General features: G+C 44.9%; 1 protein-coding gene across 1 annotated transcript; it reads right to left on the reverse strand.

Moving 5' to 3' along the window:
• Positions 1–3164: 3164 nt before the first annotated feature.
• Positions 3165–26829, reverse strand: LOC309417074 (coagulation factor X-like; the record flags this gene model as incomplete). Its single annotated transcript, XM_082014482.1, has 16 exons — positions 3165–4533; positions 5346–5463; positions 6243–6493; positions 7356–7496; positions 8538–8651; positions 11339–11363; positions 12857–13017; positions 15355–15512; positions 17922–18456; positions 18664–18784; positions 19286–19392; positions 22846–22986; positions 23862–23975; positions 24069–24093; positions 24676–24836; positions 26760–26829. The coding sequence occupies 16 exons, from the start codon at positions 26827–26829 to the stop codon at positions 3986–3988; spliced, it is 2790 nt and encodes a 929-aa protein (XP_081870608.1). The 3' UTR covers positions 3165–3985.
• Positions 26830–26927: the final 98 nt, after the last annotated feature.

The following is a 26927-nucleotide window of genomic DNA, read 5'->3' on the forward strand; positions in this document are numbered from 1 at the left end:
GCTGGTAAGCAGGTATCCTGTACAGATGCAGCAGGCTGGATGGGACCTCTGCGACACACAGAATCCAGTCTCTGCCGCAAGCACCAGGACAGATCATACTTTCATAGATTCATCAATTTCCACTTCATTCTGGATGGAGGGTTTTTTTTGAGGGGGGGTGTTGTTGTTGTTGGCTCACACCACTCCATGGGCATAGCTGTTGACAGGGCCTTGTGGTCTGGGGCCCTGCCTATAGAAGACAATCCTGTCAGGGGAGTCACCTGTGCCAGTAAAGAGGAAGGAAATCCTTGCCTGCTATTACTGTGCTAGCGCAGGTCTCAGCGGCATGACCCCAACAGTGACCCTGTGCCAGTAAAGAGGAAGGAAATCCTTGCCTGCTATTACTGTGCTAGCGCAGGTCTCAGCGGCATGACCCCAACAGTGACCCTTTGCTTGTGTTGCTCACCTGGAAGCACAGAAAACAGGGGCTGGCAAGACCTCACTGAGCCAACAAGGGATCAAGTTTACCTCCATTATTCTTGGCATGTTGGCCAAGGCTCCAGCGAAGGAGCCTTCTGGGAAATTGCTTCCAGTCGGACACTGCACCTGCAGGTGTTTTCCTGCCATACTGTAGGATCCCGTAACAAAGCCCAGCTCATCCACCTTCGTTCCCTAGGGCAGCCCCCATCATGCTGCATGCCCGACACCTGCCCATCTCTCCCGCTCTGAAAGACTACCAACACTGGAGAATTCAGGGCCCCCGACAAAGTCTATTAGAGGGCTTTTCTAGTCATAGTGATAAGTTTTTCCCTGGGATCTCCCTGAACCTTTCTCGCTGCAACTGAGATGTGTGCTATCTTTTTATCTTCACCACAGACATAAAGATGTGATTAGTCCCTATGTCTCTGCAGCAGCCTTTTTCACACACGAAGGCTAGTGCTATGTTTCTCCTCAGGCCTTCTCTATTTTAGTCTAAAGAATCATCATTTTTTCAAAGCCCAGTGCCTTGCGCTCATGCGTGTCTTGCTCAGATACATCATCTTGGACTAGGCCTGAGCAATGTCCTACTTTTTCTTCTTCATATTAGTCCTTTCCAAAGACTCAAAATGATTGCACTCTTTACTTACCGCCCTTCCTTTCTTCCTTTTCTTCTCCGGACTGGCTTTTCCTTGAAGGCTGAGTAAGCCTGAGCACTAGAGGGTGGGTTAGAGCTTCTCCTGCCACCATCTTTGGTAAATGTCTGCTCTTGCCTAAGCCAGCAGTGGTTGCTTGCCGTGAGGCGTTCTGGTATTTTATAACGAACCACTTTACACAGCAGCTGTGTGCTGTACCTCTTGCCTGGATTTTACAATCTGTATGATGATTTTACGATCACTATGTGAAACTGCACCAAAATAATGAGTCTAAATTAAAAGGCGTGCTTTTATTCTTTCTTTTCTTGCAGGCTCTAGAGTTGGTTATGGCCTTTGGAAGGAGGCCAAGATGGAAGCAGCTGTTTCACTCATGCCCTCTCGGCACGACAGACACTGTTACAGAACGAGGAATGAATATGAAGCCCCTGAGCCTCGGGCACCATGGCACAGGATGAAAGGCTCTCTAGGAACCAGTTTTATTTGTAAAAGACAAATAAACTTTGATTGCAAAACCCAAGGACAAAGTCTCTCATACTCTGCAGAATAATGACACTTCTAAGCCCTGTTATGTTGCACACAAACATGGACTTTCATCACCCTCTTGCATGCTCATCTGCTAAACCAGCCGTGCCTGCTCTCAAGATGGCTTGACAAAGACGTATATACACCCCAGCTAGTAACACCCAGCTGCTGCCACCATTGCCAGAGGGATGTCCTCCTCTCAGCCACCTCACCACCTTACATAGTCCAGCCTGAGTTTCACTTCAGTCCTCAGGCTTCACTGAAGTAGAAGAATACCCTTAGCGTGAGTACATAAAGAGGATTTGGGCAGCACCTAGGCTTGAGGTTGTCCCTTTGAAGAAGGATATTTCACCCTGATGGAGCACAGGTCAGGTGAAAAGTGAACGTGGGACAAGGGATTAGAAGGTACAAACAGGAATCCAGCGGACAGAAGAAGTCAGTGGACAAACATTGCTGAACAAACGTTGAAGTAAGCCCGCTGAGGGTTTATACAGGTGGAGACCATCAAGATGGGGTGGCTGACCTGCAGTCCTTCCTGCCTGCACTTACTGCTGACTGCAGCAATACCGTGCTGCTGTGCAGAGTTGCATTTCTAGTTTTTCAGCCTGGTTTGCTCACCTATAGCACCTGCTATACGAAACTAGCCAGTACCAGCTCAAACCCCAAGAGGTAAGTAGCAGGTGTCTGGTGAAGTTCAGTGTACCTCAGACAACAGGGGAGTGTAACAGATTGGAGGAGCCTTGGAAAGGCCATCAGGAAGGTTAGGGTCCTAGAGCGCATGATGTACAATAAGGGGCTGAGGGGTCTTGGTTTGTTCAGCCAGGGAGAGCTGGGGATCTAACTGCAGTCTTCCACTGCCTAAATGGGGATTACAGCAAAGACAGGGCCAACCGTTTCCCAGAGGTGCCCATAGAAAGAAGATGAGGCAGCAGTCAGAGGTTGCAACAAGGAAAATTCCAATTGGACCTAAGAAATTCTATCCATGAGAGTGCTAAAGGAACAAGTTGCCCAGAGAGTAAAAACATCTCTGTCTCTGAAGCACAACCTGCTCTAACTTTGATATTAGCCCTGCTTTGAGCATGGGGTTGGACCAGATCACTTTCATCTGTCCCTTCCGTTGTAAATTCTTCCATGATTTCTGTAACTAGGACTGAAGCTGAGAAGGTTTAAAGAATAATATATGGAGTAACACTACTCTACATACAAAAAAACATCAGAGTACCGAACTTTTGCCTGGAAACTTTACAGCACAGATCAGATCATAGTACCTGAAGAGATTATGTCTGGGAAATCACTGGATGAGTTTGCCTCTTTCTAAGAAAATTAGTATCTTGATATCTAACTTGCCATTTATGAACCTCTAGGCCAGTGAAAGTCATTTAATTACCAGCCTCCGTTCTCTACCTCATCAGCCTTGACATAAGGCAGGTGAAATGTGTCACATGTATTTGTTTAGGGACATTCACTCTTTTTTCACTCTCAAATGAGGTTTTATCTTCATATATTTGTAAGCCAACTGGAGGGAATAAATTAAAAAAAGAACAAAAAAGAAAGAATTTTTTATTTCAAATGCTGGTGTACATCAATATTGCACCTTACAGAAACACCCAGAACAAGTACACATGCAAGGAACTTTCTGATCCTCAGCCATCACAATCCAGAACATGATGCAGAAACCAGTGAACATACACATTGTATTTTTTTTTCTGATGAGCAGAAGTATTCAAATTAAACTGAAGTACAATCCATATAAAGCAAACCTCCATTTTAATTAGCTGCTGTGACCTAAGCAGGCAATTTTGTAGAATATGTGGTTATTTAGCATCGCATGTAGAATACTTACTTGTGTCTCAGCTTTTGCCAGGCAAGCTTCCCTGCTCACTTAATCTTCTAAATACATCCAAAGGTAGAAGCTGAACAGCTCTAGTAATAACAGACTCCCTACTGAGCCAGATGGCTGCAATATGAGGATTTACTGAAGTCCTGTCCTTCCCACTTTCATCATTATTAGTGGAGGTTCATAATATGTTCAGGAACCTCTGGTGGAAGCACTTGGGCGAACAGACAGGAACCAAAATGGCAATATGAAAATAACCAAACAAGCAAACAAAAGACCCCACTGAGCAGCCATTTTGTTCGGGGAAAGCCCCTCATTGTACAAATTGAAAACAACACCAACCATCCGCACATACATACTTAAAGCCAGGAATAGAACAAAAAGAAGCAGCACCATGACTTTAAATAATCAGCTCTCAGAACAAGTTTAGCAGATGTGGCTAAAAAAAAAGAATAAAGTTTCCATTACAGAAACTGCATCTTGTTAGCTAACAGAAGGATCGAGAGCCATACCACTACAAATTTTGTCTCATGGCCATTCTTACCCAGCGTAAGAACCTGGACAGTTTGGTATAGACACCGTATTTGCCTTTCTTTGCACATCCTTCTCCCCAGCTAACAATTCCAGTAACAAAGTAAGTATCCTTATATCTGGTTACATGGGGGCCTCCACTGTCTCCTTGACAAGCATCTTTTTGCTCTGTTTCATAACCAGCACAGAACATGTTTTCTGTTATCGCAAAGTTAGTGGATTGCTTGCAAGTGTTCCTATCAACATAGGGGACTTCAAGCACTTTCAGTTTTTTGGATAGTCGTCCACCTTCAAATTCACGCCCAAAGCCACTAACCATCCCAGATCTTTGGTTCATCAGAACTTCGTTAGCAAAATCTGCTTCTGGGAGGCATGCTGCAATAATGTACTGAGAAAACGTTATAGGTTCCTTCAGCTTTATTAAGGCTATGTCATTATCGTACGTCTCGGCAATGTATTTAGAGTGAACAAGTATTTTGTCCACGGTATGCATCGTTTCAGACTGTTCTTTCTTTTCTCTGTCCACTTCACCTGTACAAGATTATTAAAAGGGTCATTAATATGGTGACAGTATAAGACAGTAAGAACAACCTTGATAAAGGAGAGTAGCATACACATTCCTAACACTTTGCCTAAGACTTTATACCATACAAGTAAACTGTAAAGATGTACCACAATATTTATTAGCAGCACCTGGATCCATTTCAGTCCCGAGCTTTTCTCTATGGAGATTTTTGTACCAGTTTACGTACAGGCATAAACTGATCCAGCTAAACTAATGCAACTTTGGGTAGAAGCTCTTACAGGAGCTTGAGCCTGGCTTATATCTGGGAAGAGAAACCGGTCTGGGTCGAGACTAAAACAGTGCAAATATAAAGTTGTGTTGATCTAGTATCATGCCTCAGAAGTGAAGCAGTCATAACTTGAGTTCGTTTCTTCTTCCTCTAGTCAATGTGTCATAGCTTTCCTGAGTGTTCCTGCAGAAACAAGTCTGTACGCTTCAGGTGCGCCAGGAATGATAAGCTTTCTGAAGAAGCACTACTCTGATGAGCACAGTGCTAGCCAGCACTTCTAGAACATTTGTTCTTAATAACTTCCAACTAGCTGGCAAAGAAGAAAGGGGTGCACCATTATCGCCTTCCACATCAGCTGCCCCTGTTATTTATTACAAAGCAGGATTCCCACAATAGCAAGAAATTATAAAAAGCAAAATAACAACAACAAAGTAACAAACCATAACAAATAAAGTAATAGGAGAACATCTCGCATGGGATTTACTGCACAGATGACTAGTCTGCAACACATGCTCAAACATCACAGGAGTAAAGTAAATAACCACTTACCAACAACAACTTTGATTTCTTTAGATTGGTTCATGCAATGAGCTGCAGTAAGTATAAAATTTTCATTCAAAATAGTTCCACCACAAAACTCTTCCCCTGCCTCATTTAACAGAACAGCCTGCGAAAGAAAAGAGGTAAGTGCAGAATTAAGAGGAGCACATATACTTATTACTACAACATGTATTACTCTGCAGGTGTCTCCTAATATTGCATACACACGTGCATATGCTAGAGATTGGCATGTACAGGTACAGAGTCGCAACTGTCTTTATGTGATGTAGATGTTTGGCTTCCATGTCACCTCACTCACAGTGCTTAGTAAGGTCTTTTAGGAACATGACACTGACTGACTGAGCAGGGAGAGTGCAGCCCCCAAATCACCTCATACCTTGGACTTACCACCCCAAAGAATTCCTGTCCAAGTTCTGTTCCCATTTGACTGTTCTGTTCCCCTTAGAGTCCCTAAGACAGGAACTCATTTTGGCTGGTCGAAACAAAGGAGGAAAACTTAGATATGAAGGAGTATTTGTGAAGCAAATGCATGCTTTACCTGACATGCTCTCGGGTATACTACGTAAATGGACTGCCATCAGACAGAGCTGGAATCAGACCTGCAAAAATGACACTGGTGGGCCAGTGTGAGTCAAAAGCTCTCTCTGGTGATGGGTTAAGCAGCACCATCTAGAACTGCACAAAGCCCTTCCTTTTGACATTTTAAGGCTGCAGTTTGCAGAACAACACATCTAAGTCCTAGCTTCACGCAGTTCAGCTACCTCCAGCTACAAATGCCTTACTACATGGGTAACATTCAGAAGGCAACCAGGTTAAATGAATGACTGCACACTTTCCCTCAGAAACATGTTCTGCTTACATGCAGAGCACAAACACCAGATTTACCTGCCACGGACATTCGCCAAGACGACACTCATCACCACCTACTATCCTGGTAATGACATATGGAGTCTTGCTACTTGTTTCATTGCCAGGACGGAGAGTTGGGCTTTCTGCGGTAGTACCGATGTCCTCCTCCAAACTTGTTCCATTGGGGTGGGGGCCATCTTGATCAGTAGTTACGTTGCTATTCTCAGCGGGTAAAATAATCGACCTTTTTTTTCTTTTCACAAAAACTTTTCCACAAGGATACTTTACTGTAAAGACAAGAATGGTAAAGTTAGAGACAGACAGAAACATCAGCACAAGAGGAAACTCCTTGACAACACCATCTCACAACAAAGCAGTTAATGCAGCTGTCCTGTTTTCAAAACACTAGCAAAACCTGGGCAGATGCAACAAAGGAGGAAGACCAGATGGTTTGAAAAATGAAAGCCATTTTGTAGTCCTAAAACTTGTCCATAGGTTCAGTTTCCAGACAGTTTTTTCAAAGTATTTAAAATTTAAAACATTATGTTAAATTGTTTACATTGCTATATTCATGTACTTGCTCTTACTAAAACCCTCTTAATTACGAAACGGAGTGAAGTGCTTTATTTTAGGAATAATATGGATCATGATAGCAATTTATTATTAGCTATAAAGGATATAAAAAGCAACATAATGAGTATATGGTTGACTTATTCCTCCCCCCAGGCTTGTTGAAATACAACAGAAATGTACAAATGTAAATAGCATTAAGTGCAATTATTTAATATCATTGGCTACTATTTGATTAGGTTAACTGAAATCTAAAATAGAAAAGTTTTTGCGATCTGCTGTTTTATATGGAGTGTAAGTATTTAAGTAAATGAGATATAACTGCAATCACTTTTCTCCTGTCAACAGCATAGTTTACTGGGGCAATTCTGTAAGAGGCACCTTGCAAAGGGTTCCAAATCAGCTAGGTTTTGATAAGTTCATCACATCACTTCATACATGGAAGCCTTTGGAAATATAAATCAGTTGGCCTCAGTGTTAAATCTATGTCATATACAATCCTGATGGTTCAGAAGACATTCTTTAACTGTGAAACAAGTCTCACCACCATTGCTATTAGTTTATTACGTGTCTTCATACCTGACGAAACACAGCGTTTGCCATCCTCTGCTAGAACATACCCTTTTGCACAGGAACACAAAACATCCTTCTGTACACTTTTTTTGATGCTGCAGAACTGCTCACAGTCACCATTGTTTATTTTGCAGTACTTTGGTATGACTATAAAAGAGGTAAGTTTGGAGAAAAACAGTAAGTAAACACTGACTTCACAGAAGATCTCAAAGTTCACCAAATTAAACTCCACTCTTTGAACAGGATTTGTGTCTCCACCCATGAAACACCTGAAGCACATCTTAGTAACAACACGAGTGGTTAACATGAGCTTATACCATACAAAGCAGTCACATTCACCACATGAAACATGTTTGGCAAGTCCAAGTGGGCCCAGTGGACATGTCATGGTGAGCTTAAAAAAAGCAGAGACAAAATGACAGTGGAAGAATGGATAAAACTCTAACAGAGAAGTTCAGACTTTGGTATGCTCACACAATTACTCCCTCCTGCCTTAAAAAACTCAACTCCTCATCAATCCCCTCAGTCCCGTGTCTGAACTTCAGTTCCACACCCCCTTACTTCTGGGCTACCGATACACGGTCCAATGACATGATTAGGGTAGTAGCTGTATGCCACAGAAATGAGACTCAGGAAGGATTTACACGCAAAAAAATTATTCTTTGCAAGGGTGAAAAAGTCTGTATTGTCTACTGAAATCTTCTTGCTTTGGTTCTTCACTGCTGTGAGCTAAGCAAGGTGGCTGTACTTCTGTACTTAAAGGCTCTTTGATATCACTTGTAAGAATCCTATGCTTCTTAGTTTTACCATCATGTTTTGGGGATTCAAGCTCATGTAAAAGAGTCACTATCATAATTAAGAGGGTTTTCTTTGGAGTAAGTGTAACTTCAGAGCATTCACAGTTGGACGGGGCTAGTTGAAGATGTCCTGCTCATTGCAGGGGAATTGAACTAGATGACCTTTAAAGGTCCCTTCCAAACCAAACTATTCTATGATTCTATGGTTTGAACACTACCCAGCTGTAGAGCCACCAGGGCTTTGTGTTTCTGGCACTGTCCTCCAACTCATTGCTGACTGCCATACTATTCTATGCATTTTCCCAATAATGCTCATTAAGAAAGAGTTAACTCTCTATGCTTCAGCTCCCTAGGAAATTCACTGCCATAGTTCTCCAAAGCAGAAACCTACCAAATTCACAGTTCTTGCCTTGATAACCATCCAGGCATGAGCAAGTGTAGGAACCAATTCCATCTTTACAATGTCCACCATAGTGACAAGGATTTGAGCTGCACTGGTTCCCATCTACAAAAACAAACAAACAAAAAATTATTGTAAGAGTGTAGGCATTTTCAGTGAACTCTGAAGCGGTGTTAGTTTTAATAAGCAATCTTTCATCTTTCCTTTTAAAACATATGTCCTGTGAGTTGCCACATTCCAGATGAAACAAAGAGTGTAATTGCAATCATTCCAAACCAGCAATGATTCACACACATATCCTCAGTTTTGCAATCTGTTTTTGGTGGCTACTCTATGGCAGCGCATAGGCAAGCCTTTTTTTGTAGGAAGGTAAAGTAATACATTGTGGTCAGAGTATACATCATTTACAGTGAAGGCTGTAAAAGCAGACAGGACATTTCTACATTGCAACTACTGTCTGAAGATACTAGCCTTTTGGCCTCTTGCATTTCCCTACAAATTCTGCATAATAATGACAACTCAACTTTTATTTCTTTAAAGGTCATCTTGTCCCTTGTGCATGTCTTTTGCCTGCAGTACCATTCATTTAAAGAAGCAGACACCAGCATATTAATCAGAAGATAAACAAAACAAAACAAAAATGCTTTACAAAGCCCTGCTAAATTCATGCATGCAAGTCAAATTCCTGTCTTAAGCTGCTTACAGTACCAAAATTGTCCTATTGTATTGGTTGAGGTATGAGCTTGAGCTTCAAAAAATTAGCTCTTACCTCATGCTCCCTACATCTATGCTGAGAACCCCCACATTTGAAAGGTAGTTCTGCAGTCTTTCCTCCTTTCTGTGACCTGGACACAACTGGCTGACCTGACTCAGGGCTCCAGCCACATGCATCTCACAAACTCAGTTACACACAGGACAGCGAGGCTGCACTCCATTTGGAGTCACGTTCCACGTAGCAGCCCTTTCTCCAAAGGTATCTCACTCCTGCACTGATGCTCATTGCCACGGTCTCTCCCATCTAGTGACCTGCTGTAACAAATGTGTTCCCCCATCACATGACCCTGCTGGGCTCTTCTGCACCGCTCGATAAGAAAAGGAGGATTTTCTGGAGAAGTGACACTTCTGTAATAATTCGTTGCTTTAGGTAACACGTTCCTTCAAATTTCTGTGTTTTACCACCCGTAGTGCTCCTGTTTGGAGCAGCTGGAAGAAAAGCAATGCCAACAAAGAAGACAAGATGCAAGAAGCTGCTCATCCTAAGGATCCAGCCTGCATGGTGGCTCTGGCCTGCGACGTCATCTGCTGCAGCTTTCTCTGCCACGGGGTACATCTGCTGGGCTTTGTGTACTGCCCTCACACCTCAACATCTCTTCTGTACCCGCACATGGCCAAAACCAGGAGTGCTCCAAACGCTCCATCTATGTGGTCCACCACAGAGGCGCTGAAGACTGATGCCCATCCTCAACAGAGGGAAGGCGAGACCACCAGTTACCAGAAGAAAGGCAGACTTGAGGCCTGCAGCACAGCTCCTGGTTTCTGCCTCCCCTGCAGTGCCAGAGCACTCTGTTCTGTAGTGGCTTTAGCTAAGCAGCATCCTACTGTTAGAAACTGTACTTGTTTACTTTTTCCCCACAATGTAGTTGCTGCTGTGGTAATGAGTTTTATATCAATATTGCACAAAAGCATTGCAGAATCCCCTACTGAAAAAGGAAGCTAGAATGAATTGTTCTAGTTACTCGGCTGAGGGTAGCTGTGGTTTTCAATACTTCTGAACACCCATAAAGCATTCGTGGACCGTGGTTTAAAATGTATGAAATTGGCATTTCCGCTAAGAGCACTGGCACTGATGTTCCACTGCTTGTATTCTCGTGAGAAAATGGTTTGAAATTTTCCACTCCTGTTCATCGCAACACTGACGCAGGCTTTGCTTGAAATTTCAGCCTGTAGGTTGCAGAGTTCATCCCCTGCTTAGAGGATTGTGAAAGTCTGTATCTTCTTTGTGGCAACTGTCTTCAATTTTCTGCAGACTCCAAAAGACAAAGCTAAGCTGTCTTTGGTCAACATTTTTGAGGTACTCCTCCTAACAAGCAAGCTGGACACATACTTTCAGAAGAACACGTTACCAAACACTAATACATTAAAAATCTGTTCCTGCATATTGATTGCAAACACTAGAACCCTAATAAATACAACTCAAACCTTTAGAAAAAAAACAGAAAAGACTGATGGGTAGTATCTGCTAATCTACTGCCATGTCTTCCTTGAATGCCAAACAGTTCCGTAGAGAAAACATCCCACAAAATGCTCTATAAATCGACAACACTCTGTCATGGAAAGTGACATGAAACTGGCATGCGACAGCGCGATACAGTTTAATAACTTTGTGTTGGCTACGGCATTTAAGCGCCACCCTCATCTACGACTCTTTGCATCTTCAATTCCCCCATCTGGGGCTGCCCCTCTGGAGGACAACTGAACGGCAGAGTCACCTGCCCAGTTTCTGCTTCTCACTGTCCTTGCGCGCAAAGGGTCACTGTTCCTTCTTGCAGAGGACAAAGATCATCCCAGGAATTGACGGCAGCTAAACCTTGCCTTCAAATGAAGCGACTGGGTTCAAGCAACAGCAAGGCAGTAAATCAGACTCCTCCTTCAGAGAAAACACAAAGTGAGGGTGTCCCACAGTAAAAGGAGAGGAAGCAAGGGAGCAGGAAGTGAGTATTGAAGAGGTGCATCCTTTTTAACTTTGCAATAAGGAAGCTTAATTCTCTAAAAGAACGCAGAATGATTCTTACCTACGTAGACGTTCCAGAATTCCTCCTACAGGTCGGTGTGGGAAAAAGGGGAATAAAAGGAGACAAAAAGAGTTAGATGAGAATTACTGAATTCTTCAGAAAAATATTGGTGCTTTCATACAGAGGGTACTTGCAGCTAACAATTGTTAAAAAAAATACTTAAGGTGCAGACACACACAGTGCCTTGCAGCCTGCTATTACCATTTAATAAATTAAAACCATATGATCCATCTATAGTGCCCAACTCTACAGAAACAAGTCTCATGCATTTTTCAGAAATATCTAAAGGTCCTTAGAGATTTCCTAATGTGATTCACTCAGCATAAAGCGCTTGATTTCTTGCATAACTGTATCTTTCCATCAGTTTTGACTGAATTTACTCACATTCCAGCAATGCCAAATTCTCAGTCTCCCTCCCCCTTTCCATCCCCCCAAGAATTAAGACCTCAGAAATCCTGAGATTAAAAAATATTTTGTCAGATTTGTCATCTTCTTTCCCTCAGCACTGAGGACTCCAGGTACGCTGTCTGTCCAAGACAGTCCTTTTCAGTGACATCTGGTCCCAGGCAGAACAGGCTGTGCTGGTTCTGCTATAGGTCAGCCAACTTTTATGCTCTTAAGTACCCTGGTGATGCACCCATGACTCCCCATCCAGGTCATGTCAGGGCCACTCAAAGAACATTCTGACCAGCAAGTAATGCTAAAGTGAAATGAATATGGCCTTAACTCCAGTTGCAGGGCTGTTCTTAACAGCCACACAGCTACAGCCGATGTTCCCACTGTGCCTCCACCACCAAGTCACTTTTTAAGTTTTCAAATATCACCTTTTCTACTCACCCTAGTCCCCATAGTTGCCTCATCTCTTTAACTCTCCCTTGAGTTTAGGAACAGATCACCTTTCTGTCTAAAGTTAAGCAGCCATCAGGGTAGGGAAGGTGACACACGAGTCACACATACAAACCCCATTCCATGTGGGCAATTTAGCACTAAGGCATGTAAGAACTGTCCACAGTACATATTCTGTCAGTGCAGATACTGAAAGAGACAGTCACAAAATGATAAGCACTGCAAAGCTCCTTGAGATAAGTTCGGAAAAATTCTCCCATCAAGTTCCATTCCAGCATTTACCTTCTCAGCCTTCCCATGGACTCTCCACCTAAGAACTCTTGACCATAGTCATGACACTCAGCTATGCCACCCAGATAGAGTGAAAATATTTCTAACATGGGTAGTATCAAATCATTTGAAGGTCAAATACCTCACAGTGGCAATTGAACAGATCAGAACAGGTAAAAGAATGGAGGCTTTAACAGGAGCTGGCCTTGCAAGAGCTAAATTAAGGCTGTTATTGTATGTTGATGCCTTAACAATTCCAACCACGGTCAAAACCACTATTTATTCTTTGTGTTAAGTGATTGAGAGTAACTTGTGAGTTTTGATGCCCAGCTCAAAAGACCTTAATACTATTTTGTAAACATAAAATATATAGATCTATGCTTCATATTAGTTCATCCTTACAGTTTTCTCCTGGTCTTCAAAGGCTTCTCTTGCTTCTTCTTTCGAGCAGCGCTCCTCATTGCATTCTCTTTCAATATTCCCTTTCTTAATTTCTTCCAAAAAAGAGTTAGCACGTTTTGCTCTTTCCAAGAACTTGTCAGCATTTTCTTTCTTTATGAATACTAGACAATAGAGAAAATTATACAGGTGGCAGGTAACATTTGGTGGTGGTAGAGTTATCAGAAATAAGTGAAGTAGAAACAAAACCAAAACAGACCCTTTCACGTCTCTACCCGTACACAATATTAACTGTGCGGTTAGTCCTCACACAGACTGAGACATCTCGGAATCTCTCAGAGCAGTCTCCGGGAATCATTGACTCCAGGACAAACTGTAGGAGCACAAAATTCTCTCCTACTGCTTTTAGTCTTGAAAATAAGAACATGCAGGTTGCCGCTGAGGGCTAATATTTCTGTTGCTCCTGCTCAAGACTCCAGTCTTGGACACAATGACTTTCTGTGAAGGCCAGGGAGACTGCATTCCTTGATTTGGTTTTAGAGCTGACCACCAGGCAATACCACCGCCTGCTCCAGGGGCTTGTGATGCAGAAACTAGATGCCACACAAACTCAAGAAGCAGTAACGTATCTACTGACAGCTGGGAAAAGCTCATGTATGAGTTCTGCTGCCCTTCACCATCCCAAAATCCACTGCGCTTCCCTGGGGTCTTCCTTCCCTCTTAATATCACCTCCCAACTGCCTGTAGAGATATGCCTTACTGATATGTGTGCAGGTAGAGGTAAGGCAGCTGTGTTCTAAGAGCAGTAGATGAACTTCAGCTTTAGCAGGGAAGTACAGCCTGAGGTCAGTTTGCTGGGTTGTTTTATTTTTTAAAAGCTTGGTGTCACAGAAGCGTAAGACTCGCTGCCTTCAAGATGCAGGTAGCTGCTGATTTAAACTGAAGGATCAGAGGCTTTAAGCTCAGCTCAGCCACTTGGCTGCATGAACAATAGTGTTACTCTCCAGTGACTTGTGCACCCATTACCAGACAGGAAAAACAGAAACAACACTGGAGTAAATAAATTGCAAATTACCCTGTAAAAAGCAGATATTCTAGGAAAGTTTGCAGAGTTTGGAAGCTGGCATTTAACTATGTTCTAAACACCTGGATTGAAAGAGGAAAAAATACTTTCCAATCACAGAGCGTAGTGTGGAAGACAATGCTGCAGGGGGGACTTCAAGGCCAACGGCTTACACTCAGTGGTTGCCTTGTACATACCTTCTAGAGCATTCTTCATGCAGGTCAATTCAGCAATAACCAAACTTGCTGATAGCAATCATATACCCTAATATCCTCTAAGCGAACACAGTGAGGACTTACTCTGCTTTCACCAAAACTGATATATCAGCCACAGGGAGCCAAATTCTGCCAGTGCTATTAATCGATCCCATAGAGCCCAAACGAACTTTGCAGCCCTGCTTATTCTGAAAAGGCTCCTCACAAGGAAGGCTTACAGAAAGTGCTTGTGACTTCTAGCTCAGCAGCTGGTAGTTCATTCACCCCCTATCTTATTTGCCCTTAAATCCCTCTCTGCAGTGACAGCGAAGCGACAGGACGCAGCCGGTGGGGTTATCGCCTCCATATTCCTTTGCCTCCACATCACTCGCGTAAGAGGATGTTTTCATAAACTTGAACTAGCTGATTAGTCTTCTAAGGCTGGTCGTTCTCTTTCCCAAGCCTTCCGTCATGCTTCTTCTTCAGAGACATCAAGGAGCAGCAGGCGTTGGTCAACTGAAGTAGTTGAACACTTCCACGTTCCAGAAATGTGTGGAAGACCTCATTTTAAAGCCTAAGCGGGCTGACTCACTGAAGGAAGAGTTAACAACTTTTGAAAAGCCACTTGCTGATGCTGCTCTGGACTTTGGTGTTGACCCTAGCGGCACAAACAGAGCGCGGCGGGATGTGCTCCTCGCCTATGCCCCAGCCCCTCCATGGCCAAGTGCAGCCAACCAAGCCTTGGCCAAGCTTCCCCTCATGTGACATGAGCACCTCACGGTTCGAGGCCAGATGTCCTCCTGGTGCGAACGGCTGCGAGGGCCAGCAACCCCATTTTATAGGGGGGAAATGGGGGAGGCACAGTGGCGTGGGAAAGGCCACCGCAGCGGGCTCAAGCACCCTGAGGTGCTCCCTGACAGCTCACTGCCCCCGAGGCGGAGCTCGCCCCTCTTCAGGTGCGGTGCGGGGGGAGGCACAGGTGCAGACGAGCCCTCAGCCGTTCTGGAAACCGGTCCCCCCCCCCCCCACACACACTCCGCCCCGGGGAAGACGAGCCCTGGGGTGCCCGCTGCCATCCCCCGCCGCTTCCTGACGGCCGCAGCTCCCGGCGCATCGCGGGGCTGCGAGTCCCCGGCCCGCACAGCGGCCACCGCCTCCCGCCTTCCCCCAGCAGCAACCCCCCCGGTCCTAAAGGCTGTGAGGAGGGGGACACCCTCTCCAAAATAAAGAAGGTGCCGCCTTACCGCCTCCGTCAGCCCGGAGCTCTCCCGCCAGCGCCGCGCAGAGCAGGAGGAGCAGCAGGCGGCCGGCCATGGTGGCGCGGAGCCCCCCGCTGCTGCCGGCGCTGCAGGGCCGCGCCGCCGCCCGGCGGGACGGGACGAGACGGGACGGGAGCCGAAGCCTTCACCCCCCCGGGCGAGGAGCGACTGAAGCGGCGTTGCTTCACCCTGCCCAGAAATAGCGGAAGCGGCGGGGAAGGGGGAAAGCCGCCGCGGGATCTCTCGGCCGGGGAGGGGGGGACGGCCCGATGATGAGGCGGCTCTTCTTCTTCTTCTTTTTTTTTTTTTTTAAACCCAAGGAAGCAGGGGGGTTGGTTTTGTTTGTTTTGTTTGTTTTGGGTTTTTTTAATTGTACCTTTTATTTGCGAGGGAGGGGAAGTGAATCGTCGCTTTAATAAGCCCGCGCTGGCCGAGGCAGCCTGCCCCTGGCCCAGCGCTGGGGCAAAGCTGGGCCCCCACCCCAAAACACCCGCCACCCTTGGCAGCTCCCACCCGCGTCTCCCACATCCCAGCACCATAACCTGCTGGTTCCGCGCTTTCAGGGCCCGGTGACCTTGGCCTGGTGCTCGCCAGCAGCTGGCCTCCATCTCCTCTCTTTTGGGGGGGTTTCCCCTCGGTGGTGCCCGGTGAGGTCTCTGTGCACCGTGGAGGCCACGTCTTTGGGGCTTCCAGAGCCTGCTGTCGGGTCTCCTTCATCTTCTTGGCTTGCTTAAACAGGCCGCTGTATTAAAAATATACCTCAGACCCAGCTTTGTTTTGAAAAAGTCACTCTGTGCAGCCGTTATTGCTGGTTGTTTTCTTTCAGCATTTTACCCCTCTTCTGCAAGATGATGATTTGTTCATAAATGTCAATCTTTACGCTGGAACGGTACAGAGAAGAAATCATCCTATGGAGCGTGGAAAACCCCAAAGAGTTCTAGCTTGAGGGGTCTGGAGGGATGATTTTGCAATGCTGAGTGCCTCGTCTCTATGAAAATGAGGCTTTATTTGCTGTCACTGCTCCTAGTCACCTTCCTCCCTGGGAATATATTCTGCTGGCATATATGCTTTCCTTTTAGGAGTAATGAGAACCTCTGGGGTATGTTTTCATACTGTAAGACCTCTTCTTTCTCAGATCTCTGGAATTTGCTGCTTTTCCCAATTCAGTTCACTACTTAAATGAATAGTATACCATTCTTCCGTGTCAGTAAAGAGGGCTATAGGATGTTCAATATTGCATGGTATATGTACCATTATAATGTCAATGCGTTCCCCTAATACTAGAGTATGGTCAATTGTAAGTGTCCTACTTGCTGATGAGTTTTTTTGGTTGAGCTGATATTCAGGATGATTTGAATGAATCCAAAGCGTCAGTTTTGCATAAAATACTTAAAGTGGTTTTAATTTAAATTTTTAAATTTAAAAAATTAAATAAAATTTTCTAATCCTCTGGTCAGTTTTTTCTCTCTCACCTTTTCACTGTTTTCAGGCTTACGTTAGAAGGTACGTTTTTTAATGGTATAGTTGAAGGTGTTTTCAGGGTGCTCCAGGTTCTACCATTTATGCATTAAGGCTTTAGAGAATAGTCTTTGGCCAGCTTTTTGCAGATGGTCAGACAAATATCCTATTCTGGTTTTAGATCTCAGGACGGAGAGTATAATTTAGATTATACTGGCCAACAAATGAAGCAAACATTCCCTTTCATTTGCCCTCCTCTGTATCGACGAACATAATACCAAGGCAAAGATGAGATTAAATCAGTGGTATTCTTCACCACTCATAAATATAGGGTTAAATATTACACTTAATAGCCTTACTGCAATAATGCTTGGTGCAAGAAGAATAAAATCAAGTTTTTGTAGCAGACCTGTAAATGTGGAATTAACCTTTTCCCATCTTTCTTGCCCTGGAGACTCTCTACAGTTCCTCCCCCTCAAATCTACCTGTTGCCACAGCAACTGTTGAAGAAAGCTACTTTAACATAAGCTAAAAGAAATATTTTTTCTGTTTCTTCTGCTCTTGCATCATTATATTACAGGACCCATCAGCACAGGAAGTTGTGAAAGCCAGAAGCGTAAATGTGTTCAAAAGAGATTGCACACGTTTGTGGGCAACAGGTTCACTCATGACTGTTCAACCTAATGCAACTTCTGGCTCAGGAAGTCTGTACATCACTGATTACCAGAAGTTGAGAGGGTAGCTGGAGGAAGGATCATGGTATGCTTGATGTGTTGCTGACAGTCTTTCTCTCAGCATCTAGCTCTGTCCTTTAGCAGAAATGGATGCAGAACGAGAAGGACTCTTGAGTCTGATTTGTTATGGCCGTTCTGTGCCCGCTTGACAAGACACATGAGTTTACAAACGATATAGATAGGGAAGTTATTTTATATATTCAAGTAGGCATTAGGCTCATTTCAAATCATTAATAGTGGTGTGGGTATCACATGTATCACAGATCTAAGATAATGAAGGAATGCTTCAATAGGAAAATGGCACAGAGTGATTGGGGGGCAATAAGGCGATCTGGAAATGCTCTGGTTCAACATCATTAATCCATGTGCCTCTTCAACCAGTCGATGTATTTGGATACCCTTGTGTAAACCCCATAGCTGCCTTTAACAGCACAGCCCTTTCCCCAGCTGACAATCCCAGTCAGAAACCAAGTGTTCTTGTACTTTGTAGCATGAGGTCCACCACTGTCTCCCTTGCAGGAGTCTTTAACGCCAGACAGGTCTCCTGCACAGAACATATTCTCTGTAATATTTAAATCGGTCTCCTTTTCACATTCTTGTGTCTTTACACGTGGCAAATCAACTTTCATCAGAACAGAAGAGGTAGCACCTCCATCTAGCAGGCGTCCCCATCCACTCACTGTGGAGAACTTGATGGAGGACAGTTCATACACTGCAAACCGTTTTTCAGGCAAACATATTGGCACCACATAGTCGGTGAGATTCACGGGTGTTTCCAGGCTCAGGAGGGCAATATCGTTATTGACTTGTCCATTCGTGTATCCTTCATGAATGACTATCCTGGCAACTCCACTTTCTTGCTCAGTTTTCTCATCGTAATTTATTCTGTGCTCACCTGGAAAAGTTGTTAATCGCAGGTCATGTCAGGCAGCTCCTTGATGCCTCAGAAGTTTGAGGAGATAAGTAGGGGGGCTTCTAGTCTGACACCTGTTAAGGACAATTCCCTTATACTACCAGAGCCTGCACATTTTGTCTTTTGCTCTGGATGGGAAGCTGCCACCACAACCACAGCTCGATAACATGAAGCGGGGAAGATACATACCCAGTCTCACACGAAGCTGTTTAGGATGAGTGTGCTCCAAACAGTGAGCTGCAGTGACTACCCACTCTGGGGAAAGCAGGGTACCGCCACACTTCTCCTTCTGATTCTGTATTATAAGGGCCTGCCAATGTAAAGCAAATTTATGTCTTACATCAAATGTGCTTGACCTGAGTCTCAATAGAGTCGGGTTTCATGTTGCTTTTTTTGGTCACTTTATTGCAACTGTGTTTGAGAATGCCGTGCTGATTGCATGGATAATTTAGGAGGGGGAGTCTTCCCGTTGACATTTTCTCCATCTTGTAGTATGGACCCTGCCTATTACGGTCAAGAGCGTATCCCCACAAGCTGCAACTAAAATTCTTGCTGGCAGTAAGGACTAAGGGGTCAGGAGATAGAGGAGGTTGTATTACCACTCCACTCCTGTGAAAGCAGGCACTCCAGAACAAGGCTAAGATGCATGATTGAAACAGATGGATCTCCTGGCTATGGATGAAGAGGGGATTTGGTTATCCAGACCTGGCACTTTTTAATGTAATAGATTCAAAACAATGAATTTAAGATAGTGGTTCCATAAGAAAAACAAACAAACAAACAAGGCAATGAAAGATTTCTGAAGACTCACTTGCCATGGACATTCACCTGGAGGACAGATTAAACCACCTACTATTCTCCCTTGTGCCGTTGCATTTTTTTTGGCCAGCACTGGTATTTTTCCACATGGGTATTTCACTGAAAAAAAAAAAGAAAAAAAAAAACCCAAAACAAACAAAAAAGGGCAGAAAATGTTATTTTATTGCACTGAATTCACAGCAAAATGTGTAAGGTCTTCAGTGAAGTTATGTTAGCTGAAAAACTAGTTTCTAGTCTGGGAGCATGGGTTCTCAAAAAGTAATTTAAAGCAGCTTGGCAGGTAAGAAGTCTTTGTTTGGAAACAGCCAGAAATGCTTTTACAAATAGAGTGCAGGCCCGTACATTATCATTACATTATCATTGACGTATATTCACCTACCGCAGGAGTCTGCAAACAATATACCTACTTAAGATATACATCAACGCAATGAGGTAGGCTGCAGGCTGGAAAGCAGAAGTGACTCTGTCAAGCTTTGTAGTCTACGTATTTTCAGCGACCCTGCTGACTTTAACTCAGTTGTACCAAGCGCACAGCACCCACGGCACGGTGAGGCACAGGCTTAAGCATGGGATGTGCAGCTTGCTATCCCTTGTTCGGGTGGACCCAAAGATCTCCTAAGAGCAGACACTATACTTTCTGGTATACCCCCAGGCAGACTGTGCCTAGTTTGCTGGGGTCCAGAGCATCCTTGGTTCTTCCGGACTGCACGTCTCAGTCTAAGGTCTGATGCCTGAGCAAGCATGTGAAGATGGGCAATAAGAGAATCAAATCTTGGGGACTGAAGCTGCAACTGAGCTGCAGTGCAGAGGAAGCCTTGGTGTTTTCAGTACATCCTTCACCCAACAGTTTTCCTTTCAAGAAGGCGGCGGTCTACCCTTGGGTTTTTTTGTGTGCCATGTGGCTGCGCTGTAGCTGGACACACCGTCCCTACCATCCAGCCATTTCTCTGCGACAACGCTGTGAGGAGGAGTGCTCACTTTCACTTTGGGAGCCAGGGCCCTGTAGTCTATGCTGACCTGAATCCGACATCTCCACGGATCTGTACTAGCCTGAGCTTGCCGATTACTTCAGCTGATAGGAAGACAGCATCAAGCTTTTACAGGCAAGGTGTGGAGAAACAGGACTTGCCCTTTGGTGGCAGCTGGTGAAAGATGAGAATAGACGCAGCACAGACCCATACCCTCTAACGCTGTATGCAGGGCAACGCCACTTTGGGCGTTTGAAAGGGCCATTGTGAGAGATGACAGAAGGAGGGTGAAGGGACTGGCAGTCTGGCAGTTACACAGTTTTGTCTCCTTGCAACACTCGGTCAGCGCTACGGCTGTTTTGGTGCCCAAGAAGCAAGCAGCAACAAATACATCTTCCTTGAGAGGGGAAGACGCGCTGAAAAGCCTGTGGGGAATATTGAATTCTTTGTTCTCAGCTTTTAGCAAAAGCAGCTGCCCCATCACGTGATTTTGCAGAATCTGTTAATAAGGGATAAGCACATTAGTAGACTTTTTTTTTCTAATGAAATTGCTGTTCTTGAGAGCTAGGTTGTCATTATCGGTTCTCCGCATGAGTGCTCCATTGAGGTGTGTGTAGGGGGGCATCACCCCTCAGAATTACTTCGTATGCTCCCTGCAGCTCTGTCCGTTATGTTCATATCCCCAGGGGTCTCTTTTTCCCCTCTAATAAAGTAATTCAAGTGGGCATCTGCAATAGAGTCAGGTGCCAGCTTATGTTTTGTAAAAATAATTAACTTGCGCTACCCTAGTCCAAGTTGAAATTTACCTTGTCAGATACGTGAGAGAAATATCTAGCCATAGCATCTAGAGGAATATCAAGAGTGTATTAGTCCTACCAAATAGGAAAAAAAAAGAATAACTGGTTTTCTTTGGTTTTAACAGGCGTCTCTTGACATCTGTGCTGAAATAAATATGGTAGTAAAATCCATAGTCACAATATCAGATTGGCGATCCAACAGTGTGTGGTGGCGCATTTCCCCCCTCCTTGCTCCTGGAACTCTCGTCAAGCCTTGGCCTTGGTGCAATGATTTTGGCGGTTAAGAGCCCCTTGACCGTACCAAGCACTCCTGTGTAGCTAAGGTAAGGGATGGTACTGACCGTCCCAGGACTATCGGTTGTGGGAGTAACTAATCCTCCCCTGACATCCCGGAACAATATTTTATCTAATCGTGACTGGGGTGGTTCAGTACCGGCATCACTGGAATTACCAGCAAATGATTGTGGCAAGGATGGAAATCTACTGATGCCTAAAGTCAACCATCTCCTGATGCCTAAAGTCAACCATCTCCTGAACATATAAACAGCAGTTCTCAGTGAGACCCTTCGAGCTCTCATGGACGGCAGCAGGCTGTGACCGGCATCTCCCTCTGAGTGGGATGCCCCTCAGAGCTCGTGAACTCTTAAGTTTGTGATGAGTTTGGAGGACTGTTGCTGAAGACTGGCATGGACCTGGGCTGAAACCCCCACTCCTTGAGACTCAACCCTTGCCTGTTGAGAAATGCAAAAGCATTCGATGTGAGTTTTTCACTGGACTCCCACAGGACTGGGAATTTTCAACAGGTACCTTTCAATATATATATCTTTCTTTATATCTCTTTATATATCTCTATGTCTGTATCTATACCTGTGTAATTTGAGAACCTTGTTAAGTCTTTAACTAAGTTGATGTGTTATTAAGCTTAGTTAGAAAATTATATAACTTGAGATTTACCTTAATAGTGTTAATCACAAGTGATAAATCACATCAACTTGATTCTGACTCGATTTCCCTGACTGTGTAAATAATTTCTACCGATCCACATGTAAATCGTTCCAACCTAATTTTAATTTGGTTTCTCTTTTGTATGCTTTTTCCACGTTGAATAGATAATAGAATGGACTTTGCCATCGAATTCTGTTGAGTCACACTTTTTACAAATTTATATTAAAATCATTTGCTTTCTAATATCTTTGGCAGTGATTCTTCAAGCGGCCTAAACCATTCATTTGCAACATAGTGAAACAATGCTGACCCAAAAATATTTTCCCACCATGGGCATAAGCTAAGACAAAAAAGGACTTGTGAGGCCCAGAGCCCCTTCACTTGCCAGAAACCCCTCAGCCTGACCCCAAATCCTTGACTACCTGCTGCTCTGCTTTATTTAGACCACCTGGCCATGAGCTTGTCTCTACTGCTCAGTTCTTCTCTACTAGACCAGTGGTGAGAGCGCTCCCCAAGGAGGAAACAGGGTTCAGCTCCCTCATCACTCCTAGAAGGTGGGATGTTCAATCTCGAATTTCCCGCGTCCCAGAGGAGTGGTCCTCTGGGGCCAGGAAGGAGCCGTCCAAAAGGCTCCCTGCTCGGTGTGCGCACCTTGCCATCTGCTTTTCTGGGGTCTCTAACTTCCACCAGAAGCCCAAATGTACTGCTCCGGACTCTGCCCTTGAAGAAGAGCTGGGGAGCTGGTGGCTAAGGGTTATATCTTGCACCTCCTGATATGTATGTGTTGAAAACTTCTCTTCCAGAGCTGGCTTAGACTTAGCGTCAGACTAGTAGCATCTTACCTTGGGGAATGCAGGACACACCATCACTCGCTAAAGTGTAATCGTCCGCACAGAAGCACGCTCGTTTTTCAGACTGCTCATCAGTACAGTACTGTTCACAGCCACCGTTGTCGTAAATACACTTCAGTTTGTCAGCCATGGCTAAAGTCAGAGAAAGAGCATTTAGGTTTCCAAATGTGGATTTTGGTGCTTAACATGAGTCAGTTGCAACTTGAAATGTTGACAGGGAAGCAAGGCAGCAAAGCAGATTTCCGTGATTTATGTACAGCGACTGCATCAAAAGCGCCTTCCATTTGGCAAAAACTAGGTAGGCCTGGGTCTCCAGGGATTAGGGAAGAAAAAGCTATGCTTAAGAAACATACACCTAAAATTAAATCAGTCTGCATTTATGCAGTAGCTGAGCTGTCTAAAGGCGTGGTATCTGTGTGGTAACCATCGTAATACATGACTGAAAAATTATAACTATTTGTCTTTTGCCATTCAGCAGAAGGATGCTTTGGGATGACTATTGCAACTGCCTGGTTAGACTTGATGAGTGCCTAGTCCTTGTGTGGGCTCAGCATGTTCTGGGGGTGTAAACGTAGCAGTCAATGTGCATTGCCCACTGGCATCACTTGGAAGGATGTATACTGACTTCATTAATCGCTGGATCTGTCCGCTTGGGCTTTGCACGATGCATATGCAGCGTAGTTCTCCTTCACATACTGCACCATGCTTCTATGTCAAAGTAACTTCACCACTTGGGTAGGAAAAAAAAAAATCCTCCTTTTCTCTCAGAGGGTGCACAAAAGGCAGTTTTTTTTACAAAATCATCATAGGGTAATAATTATCTCGCTGCCTTGCGGTGCCTGACTGCCAGCTGGTTAGATCCATCACGGGACACCACAGGCAGCATGAACAGTAGCTGTGACGGCTAGAATGATGTAGAATGATAATGCTTGCTACTGTTTATCTCAATGCCTTGCATCTGAATTAATAATGACATTTTTATTTTGTTAAACTGTGCCAGAGCTGACCTTTTTCACAGCTTTTGCCCTCATATTCGACGGGACAGCGGCAAACATAATCCTGAAACTGGTCGTCACAACTGCCGCCATTCTGACAGGGGTTGGAGTCACACTGGTTGGGGTCTGTGAAAATATTCAGTGTCAGTCCGGCTCACATGAAGAGCTGCAGCAGCCGGAGCATTTTTGCAGCTGCTAGAACATCCCAAACGATCGTACCGGAATAGATGTGCCAGAACTCTTTCTGGAAGAAAAAGATGTGAGATTTAATTAAAGAAAAATTAACTCAGGTTAAGTCCTACAGCCCCTGTAGCACAGGAAGGAGTACCGACAGCCACAGCGATGCCCCTTTTGCCTTTAGAATTTATGAAAGTTGATATCCATAAAATATCCTACATTATTTTCTACATTCTACATTCTTTTCGTATACCAGTAGAGAAGGGCAGCCTTGTAACACGCACAAATAGGCTATCCATCAAAAACCTCTGTGTAGTTGAGGTGGGATTGAGTGAAACAGATGTTGCACAATACAATAATTTAAGGTATTGTCAGGCCAGAAATCACTGGGGGGCCGGGGAGATGACTTTGAGAGCATCAACTTTTCCCCCATCATCCCCCAGACCAGTACTGCCTGGGGCGGCCCGAGCAGCACGCCCCGCTGCACCTCGCTCTGCTGCTGCACTCCCGCTATAAATAGAAGAGAAAGGTGCAAATGGCAGGACGCAGAGTGCTTTTTTGCTCTCGTGGTTTAAAGTGTCAAAGCACACCCTTGAGAAGGGGGGAGTTCATCTGACAGTGAGCGCTCTCCCAGCCCCATGTTACTTACTGTCCTTTCACCATCATGGTAGATCTCTCTTGCTTCCTCAAAGGAACACTTTTCTTCCATGCATTCTCGCTCTAGTGACCCCAGCTTTATCTCTTCGAAGAAGCTGTTGGCTCGTCTTCGCCTTTGCAAAATGCTGCTTGCCTCTTCCTGCTTTAGAAAGACTGAAAAACAGCGGCATGTTCTGTTTGTCGTACAGCTGTGCTCTCCAGGCTGAAAGGATGGGGAGAGGAATTCCCCTGAAAGCTTTTCGGCTTCCCAAGCTTTTTATGAGGTGCTTCAGCAAAGAAATGGGCAAATGTGAAAGAGCCTCCTTTCTCTGGCCTGCCTCTCAGGTGACGTGGCAGCGTGTGATTACAGACCCCAGGGCTTAAGAGAAGACGGCGTGTTACGCCAGCGTTGTACGTCAGCGACCTAAGGGACCACCGCACGCCATATAGCAGGTCTCGGCAGGCACAGCGCAGTTTGTTTCAATTCTAGCAGCCGAAAAGCACGTGCCGCTTTACCTAGTGCTGGCGTCCGTGATGACAGCCGATTTCCCTGTGCTCGCCACGGTAAGTCAGTTGGTGACAGGTGGACCACAGTCACCCCTAGTGCTCCATTCCTCACCGGTGTGATCTCACACCCCGTCACTCTTCGGCCTGGCAGAAGGGACTTCCTCTGCCGCTGGCAGACCACCATTTTAGAACCATTGCTTTAATATATTTATCTTTCATTTTCTTCTGTAAGAAAGGTAAGGAGGGCTGGACAATGCTGTTTGCATTGCGGGTGGCTCCGAGCTGCTGCCAGCACCATAGACCACAGCCACGTGGGTCTTCTCCCTATGTGTCTCTGCTGTGCTTTGGAAAGACACTGGGTACACAGCAGACGTTGGGTTCAATAGCAGATGTGAGCGGTGCTCACATCGTAGAGCTACGTCAACTTCCACCTGACGGAGGTCTGCACTGAAAGAGTTGATGGTATTGTCACCGGCTGATCTGCCCCTCAGCTTTGGGGCGCAAGCACAGCACACAACTATGCCCTCCCAGTATAATTCAGGATAATGAACAGGAGGTCCCAGTGCTGCAGTATACTTGTGCTCTGTGTACTACACAGAACAAGTCTTCACGTAATTAATTTTTCATTTTTTATTCCTGCATGTCAGTAGGGGATTCTGGAGCTTCACGACAACGACTTACATTTCAGTGCTTTTAACTATTATTTCACCTGAGATTGTGGGTAGCTGATGTTTATCGCCTGCCTTTCCCCCAGGACATTCTCCACTACATGACCCCTGAGAGAGTGGGAGTTACCTCCGACCTCCTGGAAGGGCCCTGAGGTGGTCACCGAAGGACAAGACTTTTGTGTGAGTCCTCACCGACATGCACAGAAACATAAATCCTGAGAGGCTTTATTCCAGTCTGGTGAGGTTTCACTGAACATTTGTGTCTAGTCAGAACATTTGCTGAATTACATGCAAAACAGTGGTCATTTTTCCCTATACTTCAAAGTTAGGGAAATATTGTGGCATGCACTGAATTTATCCCAGGGTGCTTCGTAAACATTTGTCTGTTGTAGGAACGTCAGCTGGGTCTTTCTGCCGTGGTCTCAAAGTCAGGCTGTATGCATTTAATATGGCTTTCTTTGAAGGCTTTTAATTAACCTTACACCACAGATACATGACAGGTATCAGTGCACAGGCACAGACTCTGACAGAGGAGTGTGCCTGGGCGCGTGGCCGGAGACATCCTCCTGCTCTTGTTTCGGCGTTCTCCGCTTATTTACATTGGAACGCTTTAGACTTTGCTACGTATTTTTCCAGCTTTGTTCACTGCAGTGCAGGAGACTCAATCAATGCCTAAGTGGGAGTCTGAAAGCATTGGGGCTGCTTTATTAATTTGGCAGCTGATTTTAATGCATGTACTGGAGCCACCAAAGAGCTGCCGCCTCACTGAAAGCAAACAAGAGCCTTAGAATAATTCACAGGCACAACCGGAGGCAGGACAAACATGCAACAGTGCTCAAAATTTGCAATGAAAATTACGTCTGAGTAACAGGAGAGAAGTCCGTCACCGGTAAACGTATTAGAGCCATATCCTATGACATACCTGCATCCAGAGAAAGAGGAATCAGTAGCGGAAAGCAGAGAAACAAAGCCACGCGCTGCCTGGAAACCATGATGAACCCTGCGAGCCAGCGTCCCGTAGTGTATTGACATTTCAGCAAGGACTGTTTGGCCAAAGAGCTCAGCTTCGAATGCTCGGAGCCAGAGGAGG

Source organism: Phaethon aethereus (assembly GCF_964289735.1).
Source record: "Phaethon aethereus genome assembly, chromosome: 1".
Taxonomy (NCBI): domain Eukaryota; kingdom Metazoa; phylum Chordata; class Aves; order Phaethontiformes; family Phaethontidae; genus Phaethon; species Phaethon aethereus.